This window comes from Biomphalaria glabrata, chromosome 11 (assembly GCF_947242115.1).
Source record: "Biomphalaria glabrata chromosome 11, xgBioGlab47.1, whole genome shotgun sequence".
Taxonomy (NCBI): domain Eukaryota; kingdom Metazoa; phylum Mollusca; class Gastropoda; family Planorbidae; genus Biomphalaria; species Biomphalaria glabrata.
The window spans coordinates 20,368,963-20,396,359 of record NC_074721.1 but is presented as its reverse complement, the minus strand read 5'-3'; the positions used below and the strand labels follow the sequence as shown (position 1 = coordinate 20,396,359).

Below are 27,397 nucleotides of genomic sequence, written 5' to 3'. Positions count from 1 at the left end.
TTTATGGAATAGGCAAATGTCATCTATGTAAGATACTGTGTCTTTTCGTTGGTTAAGTATTCTATGTATAGCTCTGTTAAAAGTGCTGCTGGCGTTGACCAATCTCACTCGGTGCACCAATGTCTATGAAACCTAGAGAAGCTGCTCGTATAGAAGACATTTTTTAGTCTAACTAGGACGTGTGACGTAATGGAATTTTTTTCCTTTGACGTCATATGAAGTTAATTCTTTAAATGAAACGCTTAAAGATCTCACTCGGTGCACCAATGTCTATGAACACTAGACAAGCTGCTCGTATAGATGATATTTTTTAAGCTAACTAGGCCATGTGACGTGGTGGATTTTTTTTCCTTTGACGTCATATGGAGTTAATTCTTTAAATGAAACACTAAAAGAAATCACTCGGTGCACCAATGTCTATGAACCCTCGACAAGCTGCTCGTATAGATGATATTTTTTAGTCTCACTAGGCCGTGTGACGTAGTGGATTTTTGTCCTTTGACTTCATCTATACTATAAAGCAGAATGTTTGGCGTATGTATGTATGTATGTCCCTGTATAGAAATAAAAACCGCTTGACCAATCTTGATAAAACTTGGCAGAAATGTTTCTTGGGTACCAACTTAGACCGTAGTGTATGTATTGTGGCCCTAAAACTAACTTAAGACCCTCAAAAAAAAAAGAACAACTCTATTACAGATATAGTATTTTATGGATCTAGGCCATGTTTACAATGTTGACATGAGAAAAGATCGAAAGGATTTAGATCTAGATCTAATTTTAAGAAATACTCTTTGCGCAGATAGTTGTTGTTTTTTTGTCACATGAAAATACAATTGATTTCGTTAGATAGTAAAATTAACCTTGAAATTTGAGTTTCATAACCTTTTTTACATACGTTAGCTTCTTATATCTCTGACTACAGATTTCCTAACGAACATTTTTTCATTAGATTCCTAGATCTAAAACTCTTAGATGATAAAACTTCTCTTTGCACAGATAGTTTTATACTTTAATACATGAACATACTAATTATCGTCCATTCCTTTCATATTTTGATCAAATTAACATTCAAATTTGGTTTTCTAAAACCTTTTAATACATTCGTTTACGAAAGCTGCGAAGCCGTGTTTTTTTCTTCTTCTTCATCGTTCTCATTGTTATGTTGGAGTGTTCATATGACTAGACCAATACATGAGATGAACTGCGCAGTGGTTTCCAAATCAGGGAACTCTCCATATAGTTTTCTTTCTATTGGGGTGATTTGGGGCCAATGTCATATACGGGCCTCTTGGTAGAGAGAGCAGTTTTGGAGGACGTGATCGGCATTTTCTGGTGATACTCCACATGGGCAGATTTCACTGGTTCCAATTTTGAGCTTCCGGAACATGTGTTGTCGCATTCTGTTGTGTCCGGTCCTGAGTCGAAAGATTAGACGTTGGTCTTGTCGGGATAGCTTATAGTAAGCGTCATCTTTCTTGTGATTTGGATGGGAGCTCGTCCATTTCTCATTTATTTTATCTACAATTAATTTCTTCATTTCTTCTGGATAGAGTGCAGAGTTTACTTGTGAGTTTGTTCTCCCACTCTTGGCGAGTGTGTCAGCCTTCTCATTTCCTGCTAGTTGTATGTGAGCTGGTATCCATTGAATAACAGTTTTTTTGCTGTTGTGGTTGAGCTTTGTAAGTGCTGTTCTGAGGTTTTTTATATAAGGGGAATCAGAGTTTTGCAAGCTTTGGAGGGTTGTTTTTGCGTCTGTTAGAAAGACAATCTGACTGTGATGATTTGCTAGCATGGTAGCAGCTAGTGCTATTGCTTCCCTTTCTGCTCTGTGACTGTCAGAGAGCTCTCCAGTTGCAAACGATTTTTCTAGTTTTCCTCCATCTGGCCATTCGATAAGTATTCCAGCTCCTCCATTTGTGGTGGCTTTATGGGATGAGCCATCCGTGTAAACTCTGATCTACTGATTGCTAGGGTAATTGGTATGTAGAAAACAGTTCACTATTTCCTTGAGCTCTGTTGGTCTGTAATCAGATTTTCTTTTTATGTTTTCAATATGGTCCCTTATAGTAGGAAGAGGGCTTTCGTCCCAGGGTGGAGATTCATTATAGTGTATCGAGGATTCCAGAGTAATTTTTTCAAGTTGGTGTTTCTTTTTTAGGTTTAGAGATTCCTGTATGAAATTGGTCCTTTTGAGACGGTTTTTTGTGCCAGTTTTGTGGATTTTTGTTCTGAGTGGGTGCCTCTCCAAGGTTTCCAATTTAGTGAATTGGGAAAAGATTTTTATTTCTCTTCTTTCATCCAGAGAGATCAGGGCAGCGGTTTCCTCCATAGCTCTTATTGGTGTTGTTTGGATTGCTCCTGTCATTATCCTTAGACCAATATTTTGAACCTTGTCTATTTTTCTTAGGTTGGTTTGGGCTGCTGAGCCCCATGCTGTGGCACCATATTCTAGTACAGGTCTTACATAACTGGTATAGGTCTTTTTCAGGATGTTGTGATTAGCTCCCCAATCTGTGCCAGCTAATTTTTTCAAGAGGGATAGTCTCTGGATGCCTTTACTCTGTGTTTTATCTATTTGGTTTTTCCAGGTTAGTCTCGGGTCATAGGTGACTCCAAGATATGTAGGGCTGTCATTTTTTTTTTAAGCTTCCTTATCTAATGTTAATTTTATTGTTTGTTGTTTTGTTGACAGTGAGAATATGGTATATGTTGTCTTTTTTGTGTTAATGGACATGCCCCAGTCTTTGGACCAATTATTGAGTTTATCAAGAGCATCTTGTAATCGAAATTTCGATGTTCCTACATATTCTTCTGTGCTAATTAAGGCAAGGTCATCTGCATACACGCTGCTCTTAATTTTTTGGGTAGATTTTGATTTAGATCGTTTATGAATATTAGGAAAAGTGTTGGGGATAGGACTCCTCCTTGGGGGACGCCATTTTTTATACCCACTGTGTGGCTTCTTTGTCCTTGCATGCAAACTAAGGCTTTTCTATTATTTAGGTATTCCTTTATCCAGTTGTACATTCTGTGGGATATGTGATGCTCGATTAGCTTGAGCAAGAGACCTTGTTCCCAGACTTTGTCAAATGCTTTTTCTAAGTCAACCCACACAATTGTTGTTGGTTTCTTTTCTTGAAAGCCGTCTTCTATTTCTTGTGTAAAGGCAATTTGATCTTCTGTTAATCTGCCTTTTCTAAAGCCAGCCTGGGCTTCAGTGAGTAGGTTATTTGACTCAAGGATCCATGTCAGCCTTCTATTTATCACTCTTTCCATCAGTTTGCAAGTACAGCTAGTGAGGCTGATGGGACGGTAGCTATCCAGTTTATTTCTTAGCTTGCCGTGCTTTAGTATAGGGATCATAATGGCTTTTTTCCAGATGTTTGGAATTCTGCCAGATTTCCAGCTAGCATTGAATAATTGTAGCAGTTTTCTTTTGGCTTGAGGACCCAAGTGAAGAAGCATGTCATTTGATATTTTGTCTGGGCCCGGGGCTTATTTTGGTTTGAGGACTTTTAGGGATTCATCTAGTTCCTTCATTTTAAGATTAGTGGTCATTCCCAAGGAGTAAGCTGGATTGTTTTCTTTAAATTTATCTTGGATTTCTGAGTTTACATCTTTATTTCTACTTTCATTAATTTGTATTTGTCCTACGCTTTGGAAAAACTTAATGAATTCATTTACTGCTTCTTGGCCTTTCAGGGGTTTGTTGTCCTTTTCTATTACTATAAGAGTTGTTCTTTATTCTTCCTGGTTGAGACATTTGGCTATACGCCAGAGTTTGTGGCCATCTCTATCTACGTTTAGTTGTTCTGTTTTTTCATGCAAACTTTTCCTCATGGCGGAAAGGTAATTTTTCCTGAAAACTGCGTTAGCTGCTTTTAGATTTATGTTATTTTCTATACAAGGGTTATTTTCTACTGTGTTTCTGGCTTCAATAGTGGCATTGTGGAGTTGTTGAAGGTGATCAGACCAGTTGGGGATATAATCTTTTCTTGCTCCTCTAGGAATTGATTCCTTAGCTGCTAGGAGGATTGCTTTGGAGAAAGCTGAGAATGACTTATTAACCTGATTTGATTTGCAGTTTATTGAAGTTGTGTATAGGTCTGTGAGCTTTGAGAATAGGTGCCAGTTGGCTTTTTTGTAGTTCCATCTGGGGATGGTGAAGTTTTCTGATATTTTGAAGGAGGTATCGATACTGATCAATATGGGTCTGTGGTCGCTGGTGGCTAGCTGGTCTGCAACTTCTCTAGTGCACTTTTTGGATAAGTTGTCTGTTGCAAAGGCTAGATCTGGAGTGGTTGATGTTAGCCAGGCTCTTGAAAAAAAGGTTGGTTTGTCCTCAGGTTTATTTAGCAAGATAAGTCTGTTCTCTGCTTGCCATTCTTCAATTTCTTCTCCCCTGGCATTTAGGTCTGGGTAACCCCAGCTCTGAGAGTGACTATTCATATCTCCTAAGATTAGACAGTCTTCTTGGTCAGGTATTTGTATGTGGTCAATTTCAATTTCCTTGTCTGGTGGGAAGTAGCAGTTAAATAGATTAATATTTCCATCCGGGAGAATTAGCTTAGTTCCCATTATTTCTGATTCTGAGGAGTTGGGCATAGTTATGTCTGTGGTAGGGATGTCATTTTTAATGAGAGTGAGGATTCCTCCTTTGGGTCTGATTTCTCTATCTTGTCTGATGCAGGAGTAGCCTCTAATGGAGAAACGAAGATTACTGTTCAAATGAGTTTCTTGGATGCAAGCTACATCAGTTTCTTTCTCATGCAGAAATATTTTTAGAGCTTCTTTTTTCTTTTGGATGCCCTCTGCGTTCCTTGTAAGATTTTTAGACTTTTGGTCTTGGAGCCGTGTTGAGATAGGCCTAGATCGCGTACTAAAATTATTTCGTTTAATTGTTTACTTTATATCCCATTTAATTAACAAATCCGGTAAACCCGTTTTTAATTGTACTATTAATCTATCGCTTTTTTTCGTATCGGCTTCGGATAAAACCCATTTTCGCACAACTAATTATATTAGCGAAAGAGAAAAAACTTGAAAGGATCATTAGCTAAGTTTAACATACATCTAAATCCAATCCACTAGATTAGTAAACACAAACTTAGACCGGGTAATGTCAGGCTAGTATGAAATAAATTCTTTAAATGAAATGATAATACAACTCGGTATAGTAATATTATTTAACCTCGTAATGTGACTCGCATTTTAAAAAGACATAATAGCTAGATTAAGATCTAATCTAGATTTTTTACACTACATCAAGATTTTTTTTTTACACTAGAGCTAGATTTTTTACACTAGATCTAGTGTTTTTTTTTAACACGAGCTAGATTTCTAAAAGTAGATTTAGATTTAAGTTCTAATTAAAATCATTGTAGAATCTAGATCTAGAATTTCTTGGTCTAGTTTAGAATGTTTGTTGTTTTAAATGTTTCGGATGTTCCTTCAGAGTTGTAGTCCAAATTTCCCGCAGGACGATGGGGGATGGAGTGGGCAGTGTTTGAACCTGGGACCATCGATGAATCCAAACGAAAGTCCAGCGCGCAAACCGCACTACCACGACAGCCATTATTTAGACTAGATCAAGATTTATAATTTTAATTTCTAAAGTGTAGATTTTTATTTCTAAAGTCTAGATTGTCAATATGTCAATATTGCAATGTTATAAAATACTAAAAGTAATCTACTATTTTAAAATTTAATATTGCAATTAGTCTATTTATTTATTATCTAGTGTTTTTTTTTTAATAAATATTTTCTAAATTACATCTACATTATCCCAAATATATATTTCATATCTAGATCTAGATAGATATTGAGAGAGCTTAATTTAATTTAGGTAGATCTACATCCTCATTCTAGTTCCATTTAAATGAAAATGCTCAATACCAAAAGATTATCTAAAATCGCTCTTCTGACATATTGTACATATCCGGTAGTTGTCATTCTGTAATGTGTAGGTATATTATCAATAGTAGGCTATTAGTTTGTATCCAGTTTGTCATCCGGTTAAGAGCAATGCCTGGTCGTGCGGTTAGCGCGCAGGACTGATTATCTCTACGGTCTCGGTTTCATAGCCTGCTCGATGCCATCCTCCGTCAACCAGAGGTAGATTTTACATTTTAAAAAATATTTTTACAACGCCAAATGAATCTTTGAAACATTATTACTTTTAACAATCAAAACAAAATCACGTCTTGAATATTCCTTGCGAATATGCGGATCCGACAGGGATCCGTCTTCTACGGGGGCGGCCTCTGAGTTTGTGTGGCAACACAAACTCTCTTTTTAATTTTGTTTGCTTTTATTTTGTTTATTTTAGGTAAAATTTTAATGCTAAACCATCACCTGCCCCAGCGCGGCCCAAGACGTTTTGAATTACAAACCGCCTACCAGAGGGTTTTGCAGTTAAATTCGTCTCTTCTATTAAACAAAACAAAAAATAATAATGCAAACGACAATCCCCAAATTCTAAGATCATAGCTAAAGAAGATTTTGATTTTAAAACCCCTCCGAAATTTACGATAAAACCCATATTTAATATAAAAAAGCAAATCACTCAAAATGCTATGAGCGTAGCCAAAAAAAAATTTGAGTTTAAACTCCTCACCAGTGGGGTTTAAAGCTAAAAAATATCTCTTCAATATAAAAAAAGCAAAGTAGACACTTAAAAATCTTTTAGCATAACCAAAGGGGTTTTAAGTTTAACCCCCATCCCTTTTCAGATATCCCCCATCCCTTTTCAGCGGGACCTGAAGCTGAAAAAATAAACAATCAAAATACTAAGAGCATAGTATTTTGAGAGTTTTGAGTTTACCCCTACCCATTGAAATTGTTTTCATGCTAAAAATTCGTCTTAAAATATTAAATTTAAATTACACACTAAAATTAAATGAGCATAGCCAAGCCATAGGGGGGGTTATGAGTTAAACCTCCTCCTCCAAATGGCTTTTTTAAAAGTTTAAAACCCCTCCAGATCGTTATTAGTTTAAAATCCCCCTACAGAGAGTTCTGAGGTTGAAAACACATTCTTCAATATTATTCTAAAGCAAACTACTCTCACCAAATTCTATGAGCGTAGCTAAATAGGGTTTTGAATTTTAAAAAAAAAACTACAGAGATTTTTTTATTTGACCCCCCCCCCCCCAAACAGATGATTTTGATGATAAAACTTCCCTTTTCGATATAAAATCTAAAGCGAACTTCAGTCAACTTATTCCAAGAGCGTAGCCAAGAGAGGTTACACATTTGTGTGGCTGGGCTCCATAATAAAGTGCAGTGATTAGTCATCTGCCGAAATTGAAAATGACTAAATGTGACTCAACAAAGATGGCTATGACGGATTTTATTCAGTTATAAAGATTGGGTCTTAATCAAGGAAATCATATGCCGAACTGGGAGTCGACCCCTTAGTAAGGTTGTGACAGGGCGTCGCATGTTGGACATGTAATCCGACAAGATAAATTACGCATAATAAGGGTAGCGTTGACATGGAGGTCATTATGAGGAAAGCGCAAAAAGTGACATCCTAGTACAACTTCACGCCACACTTTCATAGAGGTCCTTAGAGTCAGTAAGAATAGCACATTAGCTTTTGAAATAAAACTTTTTAATAGCAGGATAATGCACTGCAGATACCTCAGAATATAATTATTTTGTTTTTAGCTTTCCGAAAGTGAACCATCTAATTTTTTAAATTAAATATGCAAGCAGATTATTTTTTTTAAATGCACCACTTTTAAATGAAAAGCTTTAGGGGATATAGTTTTCTAAAAAGGTCACAGACCACTAAGGGGTTGCGGGGGAATGGGGACGATTAAGTCACTTATAGCAAAAAAAAAATTCTTTTGTTGTCGACTATTTTTAACTAATCGTATTGCAATAAAGTCCGGGATTGGAATATTAAAAGTTATATGAAGAATTCATCTGGATTGGAAAATTTGAAAACAATGGCTACCTATTCAATGGACAATGAAGTCGTTGCTATGATTGATATAAAGAAGAAAAACAACGGAAGGATATATTGCATGGGCTGTTTCTATAAAAGCAGAATATTTGACATTTTTTGACCATATTAACAACTAGCCTTTATTGAATAAAGATTTTCCTGAGATGATTGAAATGTAATGTAGCTGAAACCCATAACTAAAAGTACATCTGTAATGTTAAAAAGTTATAAATGTTTTAGCAAAGTACGTAAATGATATTAGAGTCAGAATGACTTTAGCACCTTTTTATTTTGTTTGACTACGCACCTGACACCTAAAATAGCTTACGCTGATCAGAAGTTATACGATTTTAACGGACATTTTTAAAAAAGCTGATGAGATTAACTTAATATCTCAAAATGTCTAGAAAAGGTTGAGCTTGAATTTATATGTGGTTCTCAAAGATATGAAAAAGCTGCTTCAATGTCTGAAACCATGGTGGAATACAGGAAATGTATAAAGAACCAACATAATTATAATCCTATAATATTCACTCAATCTAAATTAGCTTTTTGCCTGGCATTTTTCAATATGCTTGAAATACTTTTTTCGTCCTGAAATTATTAACACTAGAGGCGCAGCTTTAAGATCTTTTATTTTACCTATCTTTACTTTTTTATTTATTTTTTTTTGGGGGGGGGGAGTACTAGAAGACCAAATATACACAAGAGTAGTACTATCTTTGGACTATTGTCAAAGTGGTGACTAATTAAATCTTTTCAAATGTATAACTCGTTAGCGCAAAGTGTTATTAAGAAAGGCTCTTCTAAAAAAAAAAAACAACCACTGTGATTCAGAAGAAAAAAAAAACAAGAAGAAAATGTCAGGCGAGAGATCACAAGATGTCGGACTCACTATTTAAGAAGAGAAAAAGAGGTTCATTTTTATGTGCATTGATCGTTTTTTAACTCTGAGCTTTAACTCCTACTGGAAGCAATCATTGATGTAGCAGATAAATATAGAGCAATTCAACCGAAATATTCTTTAGCTCAAAAACCAAAGAGGTAGTGTAAATATCAGTTTCAAAATATTGGCGTATATAATAATACCACGATTGAGAAAGGTTTAAAGGCAACAAAAGTTATTCTTGAAGAAAATAAAAGTTGACAGTGCATGATTTATATGTCACTAAGACCTTAAAAATATCTCTAGATCATTCAACAAAGCCTTCAACCGTTTCTTACCATCTGTTTATCTATGGCGTCATGTGAAAAAGGATTTAGAATTAAAATTAAGAACTTTTTGAGACAAAGGAACAAACGACACGTTCACAAAGGGGAATTTTATTAAAAATGAGATAGCTAAGGAAATTAACTTTGATCAACTTAATGATAAGTTTTCAAGTTTGAAATCCAGAAAAAAAAAACAGTTCAATTTACTTATGGTTGCATTGTTGAACTATAGATCAATGATAATGTCTTCGATTCCAAAGATTAAGGATTAATGATGAGTTTCACATGACTCGCTAATTATAAACATATTATATATGTAACAAAAAAAAAGGATTTTAAAAAAGGGGGGGTGACACCCTGAGCTGACCGCACCGTGTGACACCCACCCTAGTGACGCCACAGTCACAGACATCTTCATTAATAAATCAAGCTTCATTCATAGATTGGCGCATTGGTACAAAAATTTGCATGTAAGGTCACAATGGATCATTACAAATATATTTTCAATTTATTAACTAACTCATGGAACAGAATACTGAATCAAATGTTGCTTTTTTTAATAATTTTAATACGAATTTCATTTTAGTTAAAAGTTTGACATATCCTCATTATAGGCCTACACTTGACATCTATAGGTCTAGTGATATTAAGATTAAATATGTAAAGTCATACGAATTCTATTCTAGATTATATATCTGTGGGTCTAGTCTATATTACAGATCTATTCTTGATTCTAGATTTTGTTCTAGATCTTGATCTAGACCTAGTCTAGATTTTTAAATCTGGACCTCGACTAGATTCTAGATCTGAACCTAGTCTATATTCTGGGTCTAGATCTAGATATCTAGACTACAATTTAACATCTAGAACTAGTATAGAAATCTAAGACGTAACCATCTTCTTTTTTGAAGTAACGTCTGTATTATATTAGCTAAGATAAGAACTAGTCTAGATCTATAAAGTAAATAGAGCAATTATGATTAGAATTAGTAGGCCTACCAACGGGGTTTGATTCTAAAAATACCTCTTCAATATATATATAAAAAAAGCAAATTACACACTCAAAAATCTATGAGCGTAGGGGGGTTTTAAACACAAAACTCCTCTTGGATAGTCTTATATTGAAAAGGGTGTTTTATCGTAGATTTTAGAGGGGGTTTTAAAATTAAAATCTTTCTTAGCCATGCTCTTGGAATTCGGGATTGTCGTTTGCATTATTTTTTATAACCCCTGGGTAGGGGTTGCTGAGGCAAGTGATGGTTTAGTATTAAAATTTCAAGTAAAATAAATAAAATCCAAGCAAAAAATCAGTCACTAAATTTCGATTCGATTTCATTTGGGGGAGGGAGTGTTGAACCCAAACCCCTCTGGCTACGCCCATGGGTCAATCAGTTTTGATTTCTATGCGGGACATAACCCACACATGCATAGATACATACACACATAGGCCTTACTTTCTGCTTTGTTGTATATATATATTGTCATGATGTCTATTTGTCTTGTAGCTAAATGATGCCTGTCTCGTTCCGACAGATTACTTTTCAGATGTTTGAGTTTCTTGTGCGGGTGTATTTCAATGTGATTAACCAACAAGCAAACAGACAGCATATAGTTTAAAAAGTGCAGAAATTAATCCAAACACCGTTGAACAATTCAAGTAAAGGTTTAATTCACCAAGAAGGCCACGATCGATGTCTATGTCAATAAATACGTCCCGCCCTTATGAAATCCTATCACCAACTGATTTTATGTCTATAAGTAGCTTCTAACCCAACTAAGTCCTAACGTCACTATCGCGTTCTAAGTCCGTAAATTATGGAGCGTCTTTAATAAACTAAAAATACTAAGTATCTAACTTTTCACATGTAAATTAGTAGTGAGTCTGGTGGAAATGTACATTTATTTTTATAGAGATTTTTTTTTTGTGCAATGCACAAATAGTAAGACTAATTTTCTTACGGAAAAATAAAGATTATATATATATACTAGACATATGTTACCCGCGACCCGCGGGTCTTTATTTGCGCATTACTGTTGATATAGTCACTGAGAGTGTTTTGTAAACAATTAAACGAAATAATAATGTAATAAGTAAAGCGAATGTGTCAATGTAAAAATAGTGCGGATGAAGCTATCAAATAAAAATAGCTAATAGGCTTAAATCCATTTTTTTTTCAAATTAAAACATTTGCTTGTAGGCCTACATATATTTGATTAAATTTGAGATGAATAGACTAAATTTTTTATGTTCATGTGTATAAAGTATAAAGTAGATCTTGAGGTAGACATAGATCTAAATCTACACTAATCTAGAGCTTTAATAGACTATTGAGTTCATTCTGTGCTGCGCATGCGTGAACTTTTTTTCATGAATGAATATAGGCCTATCTCAACACGGCTACTTAGCTTTAGCGAACAGCGAACGAATATATTAAAAATGCTTTAGAAAAACAAATTTGAATGTTAATTGATTAAAATATGAAATGAATGGACAATAATTAGCATGTTTATGTGTTAAAGCATAAAACTATCTTTGCGAAAAGAAGTTTTATCATCTTAGAGTTCAATAAGAGTTTTAGACCTAGGCCTAGGAATAGACTCAGTAGAGAATTGTGTTAATGTGTAACCATTAGGTAATGTCTAATGAGATAATGTTCGCCAGGAAATCTGTAGTCACAGATATCAGGAACTAATTTATGTAAAAAATGCTTTTGGATAATCTAGTGGATTGGATTTAGATGTTTGTTAAACGTAGCTAATGATCCTTTCACGTTATTTCTCTTTCGCTACGAAAATAAAATTAGTTTTGAGAAAATGGGTTTACCCGAGGTCGATACATTCTTATCTATTAAAAACGAAAAGAGCGATAGCTTTCTTAAATGAATGGGATTATAAAGTGAACAATTAAACGAAATAATGTGTAGTACGCGATTCATGAATGAATATAGATCTAGGCCTATCTCAACTCGGCTTCGCAGCTTTTGTAGACCGATGTAACTTTAGAAAACCAAATGTGAATGTTTATTTGATCAAAATATGAAATGAATGGACTTTAATTAATATGTTTATGTGTTAAAGTATAAAACTATCTGTTCGAAGAGTAGTTTTATCATCTTAGAGTTGAATTAGAGTTTTAGATCTAGGGATGGGATTATAAAGTAAACAATTAAACGAATTAATATTTAGTACGCGATTCATTACGGAATTGTCTAATGAAAGAATGTTCGTCAGGAAATCTGTAATCACAGATATAAGGAACTAATTAATGTAAAAAATGCTTTTGAAACACAAAATTGAAGGTTAATTTTATTATATAATGAAATCAATGGATCTTCTTTTGTATTTTCATGTGTCAAAGTAAAAAACTATCTGCGCAAAGTGTATTTCTTAAAATTAGATCTAGGTCTAAATCCTTTCTATCTTTTCTTATGTCAACATTGTAGACATGGCCTAGATCCATAAAATACTATAGCTGTAATAGAGTCGGACAACTTTATTTTTTTTGAGGGTCTTACATTTGTTTTAGGGCTACAATACATTCACTAAGGTCTAAGTTGGTACCCAAGGAACATTCCTGCCTAGTTTTATCAAGATTGGTCAAGCGGTTTTGATGTCTATAAGTAACATACATACATACATACATACATACATACTCCTCACATTCTACTTTATAATATAAGATACTAGACATATGTTACCCGCGACCCGCGGGTCTTTATTTGCGCATTACTTTCGATATAGTCACTGAGAGTATTTTGTAAACAATTAAACGAAATAATAATGTAATAAGTAAAGCGAATGTGTCAATGTAAAAATAGTGTGAATGAAGCTATCAAATCAGAATAGCTAATAGGCTTAAATCCATTTTTTAAAATTAAAACATTTGCTTTTGAATAATCTAGTGGATTGGATTTAGATGTATGTTAAACGTAGCTAATGATCCTTTCACGTTATTTCTCTTTCGCTACGAAAATAAAATTAGTTTTTCGAAAATGGTTTACCCGAAGTCGATACATTCTTATCTATTAAAAACGAAAAGAGCGATAGCTTTGTTAAATAAATGGGATTATAAAGTGAACAATTAAACGAAATATTTTTTAGTACGCGATTCATGAATGAATATAGATCTAGGCCTATCTCAACTCGGCTTTGCAGCTTTCGTAAGCTAATGTAGCTTTAGAAAACCAAATTTGAATGTTTATTTGATCAAAATATGAAATGAATGGACTTTAATTAATATATTTATGTGTTAAAGTATAAAACTATCTGTGCGAAGAGAAGTTTTATCATCTTAGAGTTGGATTAGAGTTTTAGATCTAGGGATGGGATTATAAAGTAAACAATTAAACGAAATAATTTTTAGTACGCGATTCATGAATGAATATAGATCTAGGCCTATCTCAACTCGGCTTCGCAGCTTTTGTAAACGAATGTAGCTTTAGAAAACCAAATTTGAATGTTTATTTGATCAAAATATGAAATGAATGGACTTTAATTAATATATTTATGTGTTAAAGTATAAAACTATCTGTGCGAAGAGAAGTTTTATCATCTTAGAGTTGAATTAGAGTTTTAGATCTAGGGATGGGATTATAAAGTAAACAATTAAACGAATTAATTTTTAGTACGCGATTCATCACGGTATTGTCTAATGAAAGAATGTTCGTCAGGAAATCTGTAGTCACAGATATCAGGAACTAATTAATGTAAAAAATGCTTTTGAAACACAAAATTGAAGGTTAATTTTATTATATAATGAAATCAATGGATCTTCTTTTGTATTTTCATGTGTCAAAGTAAAAAAACTATCTGCGCAAAGTGTATTTCTTAAAATTAGATCTAGGTCTAAATCCTTTCTATCTTTTCTTATGTCAACATTGTAGACATGGCCTAGATCCATAAAATACTATAGCTGTAATAGAGTCGGACAACTTTATTTTTTTTGAGGGTCTTACATTTGTTTTAGGGCTACAATACATTCACTAAGGTCTAAGTTGGTACCCAAGGAACATTCCTGCCTAGTTTTATCAAGATTGGTCAAGCGGTTTTGATGTCTATAAGTAACATACATACATACATACATACATACATACCCCTCACATTCTACTTTATAATATATATATATATATATATATATATATATATATATATATATATATATATATATATATATATATATATATATATAAGGGGCGGACTGGGTATCAAAATCGGCCCGGGCATTACCATATAAACCGGCCCACAAATGGCATGTCATATATTTTCGGGGGGGGGGGGATTTTTACCTCACTCCGCAATTTATATATATATATATTACTGTCTGTGTGTATATGTAATTAATCCTCATATTTTGATCTTTCGTTCTTTCAAACGTTTTTTCTACCCTACAATACCCTCTTCCTATAATTAGTGGAAAGACAGTACACAACGCCTAAGGGCAGCTAGGGAGTCAAGGGGGGACCCCAGTGGGGTCCGGGGCGAAAACCGAAACGAAGCATTATTTCCATTATTTTAAGATTTAAAAATGCATATTCTAAGGTATCTACAGTGCAATCAGCCTGCTACTCTTCCGCTAAATAAATTCAAAAAACCAAATCTGCTATTCATTGGAGTCCAGCGACTGGTAGAAAATGGTAAAATGCTTTAATTTTTGTATTGGAGGGGGAGAGTAACAACAAAAACCCTTTTGGCTACTCTCGTGAAATTTGGTGACTAGTTTGCTTAAGTTGTCTGCACTGGAGTAGTAAGTAAAGTTTCCCTTTCAGAAAATGAGGTCTGAGGCAAGTGATGGTTTGAAGACACTCCCCTCCCGGCTACGCCCATGTGTTATATTATAGGTGTAAGCCTAATTCTCTACAAATGATATAAAGTTTGATAACCCATCGAAAACTGGATGTATGCATTCGTAGGATTACATAATGTATTCTATTTATACATGTAGGTAGTCTGAAAACTAAATATCAGCTTAATGAGTTTGAAGCTTTTTGGTATTACTTATAGATGACAGACGTTTCTTCAAAAAATAAGATTGTTACGTCTTACGAATTCCATGTGTCAATCTAGTCATGTATGTTGATCTGTGACTTAAAATATGCTAAATCCTTGGTTTTCCCGGCTGACTCGGGCAACCCATTCAATTAAAAGATAAGAGAAATTAGAACGGTTAGAGAGGCATTTACTTAATGTTAAAAGCTTATGCTTCCTCCTAGTACATTCTCAAAAACGCGATTTGTATAGGAATATACCATAATACCATGACCCATTATTTAAAATATAAATCTGCTTTCATTAAATATTGGATGTGACAGCGCTTTATAAATTATTGTAGTTATTGTAATAATTTTCATCATTAATGACTTCATACTAAGTTGCTCGACCGACTAACCCACTCTTTAGTGGACGAGGTCTTATCTGAAAGCCAATGTGGTTTCAGAGCCGGTAGAGGTACATCTGACATGATATTTTTTCTGAGACAATTACAAGAAAAATGCAAAGAGCAGAACTTAAACCTATACGCTGCCTTTGTGAACCTCACCATGGCTTTCGGCACAGTCAGTCGCGATGGTTTGTGGAGGATTTTAGCCAGGCTGTGATGCCCATCTACGTTCCCATCCATTCTCAAGCAGCTTCACGTGGGACACAATGGTGCCCTTTCTGATCACTTCCCAATAGAAAATGGCGTGAAGCAGGGCTGTGTACTTGCTCCTACTCTATTCGCCATCTTCTTTGGCGTAATGCTGGGTCAAATGAGGCAGCGATTGCACGAAGGCATCTATATCCGGTTTCGTTCTGACGGCAATGTGTTCAATCTTCGACGTCTACTATCCCATACAAACACAAAGGAGATGGTCATAACGGAGCGTCTCTTTGCCGATGATTGCGCCCTGCTAGCTCACAATGAACATGAACACGGTAAACGAATTTGCATATACTGCCGCCTCTTTCAGTCTATCTATAAACCTCAGGAAAACAGTAGTCATGTTCCAGAAGTCGCCCAATAAAACATACTCAGCCCCAAGGATCACCGTAAACGGACAGCCTCTTAATGTGGATGACCACTTCACATATCTAGGTAGTATAGTGTCAAATGACGCCTCACTTTTAAAGGAAGTTGATAACAGTCTGGCCAGGGCCAGTAGCGCTTTTGGACGCCTACAGGCGAGAGTTTGGCGGAACAGATCTCTCCGCCTGCCTACAAAAATCAATGTCTACCAGGCGGTGATTCTCTCAACCCTTCTGTATGGCTCTGAGACATGGACACTATACAGGAAACATTTAAGACTTCTTGAGCGCTTCCACCAAAGATGCTTGCGCTCCATCATGGACATACAGTGGCAAGACCGCACTTCAAACGGCGATGTCCTTGCGAACGCCGGTATGGACAGTATAGATGGACTTCTTTTGGTCCGATAGTTACGCTGTGTAGGGCACATATCCCGTATAGGAGACGAATGTATGCCAAAGGCAGTCTTCTTTTTTGGTGAGCTAAAGGTGGTCGACGTAACAGAGGCGCCCCACGGTAAAGCTTCAAAGACCAGCTTAGGCGTCAACTTTCCTTTGCTGACTTAGAAGAAAGCACCTGGTTGCATGCGGCCTCAGAACGAGACAGCAGGAGGTCACTCACGAAGGCCGCTGGATACACATTTGAGACCAAAAGAAAATCTGCTGCCGAGGACAAACGCATACGGCGAAAAGAAAATCTAAATCGACAACCTGCGGACAATGGTTATGTTTGCCCTGGGTGTGGCAAAATATGTAGGTCTCAGCTGGGGCTGCGCAGCCACGAGAAATACTGCATTCCTCACTAATCTTCGGACTCGAAGACTAGCCTTATTATTGTTACTAAGCATACGTTTGCCATTAATTATAATAGTATAAAGATTGATTTAGATCTAGATTTATTTTTTAATTAAATACTTTTTTTTTGTAAGCCTTAAGTGTAGATCTAGTATTTTTAGATCTATGTTATTAAAAATAAACAAAAAGAAACTTACTTTTTCTTTTCAAATCGCAGAAAGTAGAGCTTTAAACCCATATTGAGCTGTGAATAAGTTGGGTGGTATGCAATTTCGCGGCTGTGTGTATGTGTTAAAGTTAATTTCTATTAAGTATTGTTAAAGAGCTAATTGTCGCGCCTCTCTTTTTTTAACCACTGCGAACCTCAAAAGGTGCTGATTGGGCTCCATTGACAGTACATTTAGTTTCCTCATGAAAGCATTAAATGAACTTCAGTAGTTTGGGAGGGCAACCTATTTTCCTCAGGAGTTTGAAAAGGCCACTTCTGCTGACCATGTCAAAGGCTTTAGTCAGATCATCAAAAACGATGTAAAGGGTTCTGTCTCTCTCTCTCTCTCTGAATTTCTCCTGCAGTAGTCGTAGAGAAGATAACATGTCTATAGTGGATCTACCACTCCTGAATCCACACCGAGACTCTGGGTAGACTCTAGAAGCTATCACTTGCGGCTTGTATAATGCCACTCTAGCAAAGATTTTGCCCACTATACTGAGGAGAGAGATACCCCTATAATTGTTGCAGTCACTCCGATTTCCTTTGTTCTTGTATATTGTGACTATAGTTGCGTCACGCATGTCCTGTGGGACATGACCTGTTTCCCAACAGCGGCGGAGGAGAATATAGTATCACGGATATATATATATCTATATCTGTCTCGAACCGGACAGAACGCCGCTCGACGTTTCTAGGTGGTCAGATGACTACAACTCTCGTGACGCTCATGAGCTCTGTTCAGGACGGCGATCCTTCCCGAACCGTCCTGTTGATACTCGACTCGGTTGACCGTCGTAGCTCGTCACTGTTGACCGCTCGTCTAGCGCTGGCCTGGGGCGAATTGCGTCGGCTGACTACACTCACACCACTACCCCATCAGTGCCACCACCAAGTTTATAACAATATATATATATATATATATATATATATATATATATGTATGTATTGAGTGTAAAATAACGATAGCTTTTTTTGTAATCGGATACGTATACTTTAAGATTTGGTAAGGTGAAAAACGTCTAAAACCTAAAGACGTTTACACAATTTTATAAAAAGCGCGTTTGCTTCAGATTTGAGTTATTGAGCATACCAAATGAATGAAAATCTTTAATATGGTGATAAGTTTAATAATAACAGAGGAATTTTATATTAAATAGAGTGTACGAACTTCTTTAAAAATGGTGTGGTAAATCGATGAATTTAATAAAAAAAAGAAACCTTGGCAAGATTTGACGGCGTCCAAATAGTTTTTGTCATTTTCGGACGAAGTCCAACACTTTTCCGAGTTTCTGTAACGCAGATATGTATAATTTGTATGTCCCATGCACTTTGTTTCTAGTCGTGTTCTTTGGCGTTTTTCAAACGAGACAACGCTCAAGTCTGAAATTGTACAAATTTGTGTGCATAAACATTCACGTTAAGTGGTTTTAACAAACAAATCTTATTCTTATTTTTTTTTTCTTAATTAATATATATATATATATATATATATATATATATATATATATATATATATATATATATATATATATATATATATATATATATATATATATATATATTATTTTATATATATATACATATATATATAATATTATAGTAACTCCAGTGGCGGACCGAAAGGGTTAATATGTGTGCGGCCTACTGGTACACACGACTCGGTCGAGAGACAATGTGTAAGAAAACAGTTGAGTCCAGAACAGCAAAGCAGTAAGGACTGTGTGGTACCTTTGAGTCTTCGAGAATGTAGCTGTCCGAGCTAGAGAGACTTGTAGTGTTAGTTAGGCAGCTCTGTTGTGTAGAAAAGCATTTGAAGTTAGTGTAGCCAATTGTGATTATTGGCTGTTTACGTATTAGTAAATAAACCGCCACATTGTTACTTGAAGCTCTTGTTGTCAAGTTCTTGTGTTAGATGTGCTGTTGTGTTGTTAAGTAGTGTTAAAGTTAACTAGGATATAGTTAACTGGAGTGGACTACTGTCGTTAAAGTCTATACAGCGAACTACAGTGGACTTGAGCCGTTACAGTCGATACAGTCGATGTAAGACGTGTGCGGCTCTGATTCGGTAGACTTGAGTACGACTTGGTTCAGCTTTGGGAGACCTGGAGCGACACTGGGAAGTGTGTCGTTGGTCTGTTCTGTGGAATACGGGTCGATGCAAGTTGAGAAGAGATGAATTGCAACGAAATGAAGAGATGAATTGCAACGAAGTATAGCTAACTGTAAACTGACAGATATTGTACGGTCTTCTACGCTACATGTTACGATAGTTAAAGTTGATAGTTATTTAAGTTATATGAAACTGAAAGTTGAGTCGTCAAGTTCTTTGCAGTGTTTTTATTTGTGTGCCTACTAATACATTTAGCCAGAATATTCAGAAATACGTAACAATATGTTATTCGCAGATGACGCAGAGGTAGTGGCACACACTCAAGAGGAACTTCAGTCACTCATGTCACGCTTCTTTCAGGCCTGTAAAGAATATGGCTTGACTATTAGCACGAAGAAAACAAATATTATGGGACCGCCCGCTACAGCACCACCCTCCATCCTCATAGACGATAACAAGCTGTAGGCCACCTCGACCTTCGCAAGACTCAGGCCAAGAGTTTGAGAAAACCAGAAGCTAACTACGGTGACCAAAATGGAAGTCTACAAGGCATCCGTTATGAGTACACTGCTGTATGGAAGTGAATCATGGATCTCCTACGCAAAGCAAGAGAGAAAATTGAAATTCCATTTGAGATGTCTCCGTAGGATCTTGAAAGTCACATGGAAAGAAAAAGTGTGCAATACTGAAATCCTTGCACGATCAGGTATTCCCAGCATCTTACAGCCTCAGACAACGCCGTTTGCGCTGGCTTGAACATGTTCGCTGGATGGAGGACAATGGCATCCCGAAAGTCATACTCTATGGACAACTCGCGACTGGCACAAGAAAAACTGGTCGCCCCCACCTCCGTTACATAGATGTAATAAAACGGGACCTCAAATCAGTAAACATCACTACCAACAACTGGGAAGACATAGCTCTAGACCGCAACAGATGGAGAGAGACAGTGACCAAGAAAGCTAAGGACAGCGAAAGAACATGTTCAGGAAGAAAAACGTACAATCCGAAAAATGGCTAGCTCCTCTACCACCGAAGCAAAAGTCACCTTAACCTGCGCTATTTGTGGACTGGAGTGTCTCTCCAAAATAGGGCTCCAAAGCCACATGAGGAAGTGTGCTCTTAGATAAACCATAGTCGTTCTACGACTAAAGGAGGCCAATGTTGTCATCATCGTTATCTTTATTCTTGGTCAGAATAATGCTGTCTGCTACTATCAAGAATCGATGCTTATTTACATTTAGAACAGAACCTGTTACACAGATAAATCTTTGTCATGAGTTGTGAAATTGGAATGTTGTTGACGTCAATGTTATCAAGCAACAGAATATAAGGTGCCTATTTGTAAAAATACTTTTCAAGGATTTACTTGGACTGAACTTATGATTTTTTAGCTTCATATGTATTTGCAATTATGTATCATTCGCACTATTAATTTTTCATATCATTGTATAAATATCATTGTGTTAAATTCATAACTTAATTTGAAATCACCATACACATCTTTTATTAATGTATGTACATCTGAGTGAGTATGGTGCCTGTAAGGCGGAACATTTGGAACTTGTAAAGTAATCAAACAACAGCAAGCATAATTAATTTTAACACACACACACACACATTGCTATTAAAATTACATTTTTTACCTAAACTATTTAATTTCTTTTAATAAATGATCAAAGTCATAAAATGCGCCACAAAAACTTTTATCAACCCCCTCCCCCAAGTATTGTAATTTAGACATGTATGGGGTATCTAGGAGGGGTAGCACCTCTAGTGGACAGGCAGTCGTACCCTCTTTTTGAAGGTAGCTTGGCTCACTCTTGGTCCCCACTCGGTACCCAACTCTCACCTGTGACTCCCAGAAGCTGTAGCATGCGCAGAGGCCACACCCCGGAAACGGCTTTGACTGGCCGGCTAAACCAGGTAGAGGGTATCTGACGTGTTCATGGCACTCAGTACACTGAGGTTCTGTCAAACCTAGCATGTGAAGTCTGGACTTGGCGGCCTGTGCGTAACGTCACAAAACTAGACTAATTGGACAGAATGGCAAGTAACAGTGCTGTGGAGTACTCAAGAGCAGGACAAGACACACAGAAAGTCGCTGGTCATCCACTGCACCCAAACTTGTCCCCGGACGTCTTGACCAAATCTTGCTTCCGGAAAAGGACGGGCTTTAGGGCGAGAGAGTGAGGTCGACGTGTTGCGCGAATCCTCCTCACTTTAATCCAAATTCCAGCGCAAGTCACTTGTCATCCGCCCCCCAACACAACCAAACCAAAGTCCTGTGGCGACAGGCAAGCAGTGAAGCGGTAGGTGTGGGCACACTGGAAGCCGTAGCTGCAACCCTGCACACAGGCGGCTCAGGCCATATGGTCCTTCACCACTGACACAGAGCAGCAGTGGAGTCCGGCAGCCACCTGAGTGGCTGAGCAGCCCTATTTAGGAGTGCACTGCTCACCTCCATAGCATGAGGACAGGGCTAGAAAAGGTGCCCCAAAAATTGCCTGCTCAAAACTACCCTAGCCAGCCTACCGCAGTTGGCGGGAACCCTACTCAAGCGGTCGAAATTCAAAGAAAAAGATGAGGATAGTTCCTCTTACCATAGGCGCATGGAATGTGCGCACACTACTTGACAACGACACATCTGATAGACCACAAAGACGAACTGCACTAGTAGCCAGGGAGCTCCACAGATACAACATAGACATAACAGCACTAAGTGAGACTCGGCTTGCAGATGAAGGTGAACTCTGCGAAAGAGGAGCTGGATATACTTTCTTCTGGAGCGGTAGAAGCACTGAAGTACGACGTGAATCTGGAGTCGGCTTTGCCATAAAAACATCAATAGTATCCAAACTAGTCGGGCGTCCCAAAGGAATTAGTGATAGGCTCATGACCCTAAAGCTGCCTTTACAAAAGGGAAAGAAACATATTTCCATTGTTAGCTGTTACGCACCCACCATGACCAACCCAGATGATGTCATAGCAAAGTTTTACGAAGAACTAAACTCCACCTTGCTTGATATTCCAAAAACAGAAAAGCTACTAATAATCTCGGTGACTTCAACGCAAGACTCGGCTCTGACCATCACATCTGGAAAGGAGTCTTAGGCAAATTTGGGATAGGTCAATGCAACAGCAACGGATTATTACTACTTCAGACCTGTGCTGAACACAAGCTGCTCATATCGAACACAATATTCAGTCTTCCAATGAGAAAGCGAACTTCCTGGATGCATCCCCGCTCAAGACACTGGCACCTCATAGATTACGTCATCACCAGACAATCTGACCGTCAGGACATTCGTGTCACCAAATCTTGCTGTGGTGCAGAGTGTGGAACAGACCACCGCCTCATCATCACAAAACTAAACATTCGTATCCAACCAAAGAGACGTCCGCAAAAATCAAAACCCCTAAAAAGGCTAAACACGGCCAGCTTAGCAGATGACAAAACTGAAAAGTCGCTTGCAGATGCAATAGAGAACTGCCTCAAGTCCACCGTTCTAACTGAATCAAATGTAGATAAAAGCTGGGAATGCTTCAAAGAAGCTATCTATAGCACAGCATTAAACATTCTCGGTCCTATGGAGAGAAAGCATCAGGACTGGTTTGATGAAAACAGTACTGAGATCAGAAAACTATTAGACGAAAAGCACAAGCTCCACAAATTGTGTCTGAACAACCCAAACTCCCAGTCCACAAAAGATGCATTCACTAACATCCGCAAAAATGTGCAAAAACAGCTACGCCAAATGCAAGATACCTGGCTTAGCAAGAAAGTGGAAACAATACAGGAATTTGCTGACAAGCACGATATGAAGAACTTCTACCATGCCATAAACGAAATCTATAGACCCACAAAGTCAGGATCATCCCCTCTATTAAATGCTGATGGGACAATCCTATTGACAGATAAGGAAGAAATCCTAAAACGCTGGGCAGAGCACTTCGAAAAGGTTCTCAATACACCTTCCATCATAAATGAAGTGGCCATAGACAGGCTACAGCAAGTACCAATAAATGAAAAAATGGATGACCCCCCTAAGCTAAAGGAAACCGGTCTTGCCATTCAACAGCTCGCAAGCGGAAAAGCCCCAGGAGCTGACTCCATTCCAGCAGAGGTCTACAAAAAAGGTGGATTAGCCCTGATTGAAAGACTTCATAAGCTCTTCTTAATTATGTAGGAAAAAGAGTCAATACCACAAGACTTTAAAGATGCTAAAATTGTTCATTTATACAAGCGAAAAGGAAACCGCCAGATCTGCGACAACCACAGAGGAATATCTCTTCTCTCTATTGCTGGGAAAATCCTTGCACGCATCCTACTAAATCGGTTCATGCAACACATAGAATCTGGTCTACTACCAGAAAGCCAGTGCGGCTTCAGAAAAGAGCGTGGAACCATTGACATGATCTTTGCAGTAAGGCAGCTCCAGGAAAAATGCCAAGAACAAAATGCTGACCTGTTCTCAATATATGTCGACTAAACAAAGGCATTCGACACTGTTAGCAGAGAAGGACTCTGGAAGATCATGTCAAAGTATGGCTGTCCACAAAAATTCATAACCATGGTGAGACTATTTCATGATGGCATGAAGGCTCGCGTCCAAGAAAGTGGAGAACCATCAGAGCCCTTCGAAGTATCAAACGGGGTAAAACAAGGCTGTGTCCTAGCACCTACACTGTTCAGTATCATGTTCTCTGCTATGCTGACAGATGCATTCACAAATAGAGAAAACAAAGGGATAAATATATCATACAGATTTGATGGTGGCCTATTCAACCTGAGGCGGCTTAAAGCAAAATCAAAAACAAATGCAGCAGTAATCAGAGACTTGCTATTTGCTGATGACTGTGCTCTAAATGCCTGCTCTGAAAATGATCTGCAGAGCATCGTCATTGACTTCTCAAGAGCATGCTCAGACTTTGGCCTTACCATCAATACGAACAAGACTGAAGTCTTACATCTATCTGCTCCTGGGAAAGCCTACTCGGATCCAAGCATTACTATAAATGGACAGGATATAAACGCAGTGGACAAATTCACATATCTTGGCAGCACACTCTCCAGAAATGGAAAAATCGATAGTGAAATCGACCTGCGTATCGCCAAGGCCAGTGCATCCTATGGCAGACTGTCTACAAATGTCTGGAACAGACTTGGTATCACCACAAACACCAAGCTAGGGGTCTATAGAGCCGTCATCCTCACTACATTGCTCTATGCCTCAGAAACATGGACAGTGAACAGTAAACATGCAAAGAAACTAAACCACTTCCACATGACATGTCTGAGAAAAATACTAAATGTCAAATGGCAAGACAAAATACCAGATACAGAAGTCTTTCGAAGAGCGTGTCTGCAAAGCATCCACACAATCCTGATGCAGTCCCAGTTGCGATGGGCAGGTCACGTCTACAGAATGGAAGACCACCGCATCCCAAAACGACTCTTGTATGGCCAACTAAGCGAAGGAAAGCGCTCGCAAGGTGGGCAAAGAAAGCGCTTCAGGGACACCCTCAAAGCTTCTATGAAGGCGTTCAGCATAGACCCTGGCACCTGGGAGACAGAGGCACATGACAGAGCATCATGGCGTCGCGCTGTGAAAACTGGCGCACATGTTGCTGGGGAAAAAAGAACAACGCAGGCAGAAGAAAAACGCCAGAAAAGAAAAGCAAGACAAACGACACTAGCTCTAGCTGGAATAACCTGCCCAGTGTGAGGCCGAACATTCCGGGCTCACATAGGTCTCACCAGCCACATGAGGAGGCATAAAACCCCAGTGCAAAGCCCTCAGCCCCCTGGATGACAAAGTGGTCATCATAGAACCACGATGGACGAACTATATATATATAATTTAGACCTGGTCAGTTATATATTCCCTGCATAATCGTTTGATATATTTGATTGTGTAGTTAAAAGAAGCAGTAGTTAAGGGGAGAATTTCACAAATAAGCAACTAATCAAATATAAACACTATAAGCAGCTTTTTCTTTTTAAATATAGGTCTAAAAATAATTTCGCATACAGCCAAGATCCACATAATTATATATATTATGACCTTTGACATTGCTCGGCTTTCACTATATTTTTAGGCGTTAAATTCGTAACTAAATAACGCCTACCAACGATCCTTAAATTTAAATAGGACAGTTGCGTTCTCAGTTGGTTGGTCATTTTCGTGCTTGCTTGCATCTGTATCTATAAAAAGTAATAGGCATAACTTTGGAAGAATTTTCTTAGTTCTGGAAATTTTTCACATATTATGATTGCCATGAATTAAATATTTCAGATGGGAGGCTTGGAAATGGAAATATTGTTCAATTTAAATTTCTATACTGAATTTTTTTTTAGATTGATATAAATACCTGTTATATATTACTAGGTATCATCAGAATATCTCGTTCAGTTAGTGATCTAGGCATTTCAGGTAAACTTAGTCAGATGAGAGATGGTGTATTACATCTAGTGAAGTTTGTCAGTCGCAAGTTGTTGCCACGTGAACAGAAATACTCCATCCTTGAGAGGGAAGGCTTGGCCATTGTAAGATCTATCCTTGAGCAGGAAGGCCTGGCCATTGTATGGTCTATCCTTCAGCAGGATGGCCTGGTAAATGTATGGTCTATCCTTGAGCGGGAAGGCTTGGCCATTGTATGGTCTATCCTTCAGCAGGATGGCCTGGTAAATTTATGGTCTATCCTTGAGCGGGAAGGCCTGGCCATTGTATGGTCTATCCTTGAGCGGGAAGACTTGGCCATTGTATGGTCTATCCTTGAGCGGGAAGGCCTGGCCATTGTATGTTCTATCCTTGAGCGGGAAGGCTTTGTCACTGTGTGGTCTATCCTTGAGAGGGAAGGCCTGGCCATTGTATGGTCTATCATTGAGCGGAAAGGCCTGGCCATTGTATGGTCTATCATTGAGCGGAAAGGCCTGGCCATTGTATGGTCTATCCTTGAGCAGGAAGGCTTGGCCATTGTATGTTCTATCCTTGAGCGGAAAGGCCTGGCCATTGTATGATCTATCCTTGAGCGGGAAGGCCTGGCCATTGTGTGGTCCATTAAAAAGCTAGATCGTTATTTGACAGGAGTGAAGTTTCATCTCCAGACCGATAACAAGACATTGTAATTCATAACAAATAGTCATTATTGTAACAAAAGAATAACTAGATGGTGTTTAGTACTTCAAGATTATTGTTTTGATTCTGTACATTTCAGGGGAGAACAAAACGTTTTCGCAGATATATGCTCAAGACTTGTGTAATTTTTTATGAATATGAGTAACAATGTACTTATGTTATATTAATTTTGATATTGATCATTTAAATAATGTAACTATGTATCATGATATTATAAACAGTTGTAACTTTAACTGTTCATTTTTGAAACAACATTATTTTGTCTATAAAAGTGTGTATTGAAGAATTTTTTGTTGAATATTTTTTTAGTGATTTCTCAGTTGTTCTCTATCAGTTAGAGTTTGAGGTCTCTTGTTGTATACATTGTCAGCATTTTTGCAGTTGTAATCTCTTTGTCTTGATCTTGGTGAAGTTTGATTTTCTGGAGAATTTTCTAGCAGTTTTGAGATAACTGGATTTTTTTCAAAATTACCAGTTTGTTGAGGAAGGAGAATGTCGCAACTATTGAATTAGTTGTTCATTAATATTTTCTTAGTCTAAAAGCGCCGATTTCATCAATAGGCGATGACGTCATTTGCGCTATTTTAATTTTCTTGTGTAGTGTTAGTAGATGATCTCCCCTTGCTACTTCGTCATAATTTCTTATGACATAAATAGATTACGTAGTAAGGCTTTTGTATTTAATCGTCTGTTTCATTCTCTCCATCTTGTGCTGTAGAGCCAAGTTATATTTTGTGAGCTCTTGAATTTCTCTTTGGATCTGATAATGGATGGCCTTATCGTTGTTCCTTGGTTGATATTCTTAAAGGATTGTCTTGACCCCTGTTTAGGGTGAGTTTTATTTTCACGTTGTATAATTATTACTATTTGGATTCGATCGTATTTGTATTTTTTATAATTAGATTAGAAGATTAGAATAATCTGTTATTTATCTTTCTATAGGGTCTCAGTATCAACCTCAGTATCAG

General features: G+C 37.3%; 1 protein-coding gene across 2 annotated transcripts in view; it reads right to left on the bottom strand.

Annotated features, from left to right (window-relative positions):
- Positions 1-27,397, bottom strand: part of LOC129929007 (uncharacterized) — a 71,938-nt gene that overhangs the window by 28,935 nt on the left and 15,606 nt on the right. For both annotated transcript variants that reach the window (XM_056045722.1, XM_056045723.1), the window contains exon 3: positions 18,396-18,557. In XM_056045722.1, the coding sequence (XP_055901697.1) occupies positions 18,396-18,557 (162 nt within the window). The remainder of the gene's footprint in view (positions 1-18,395; positions 18,558-27,397) is intronic.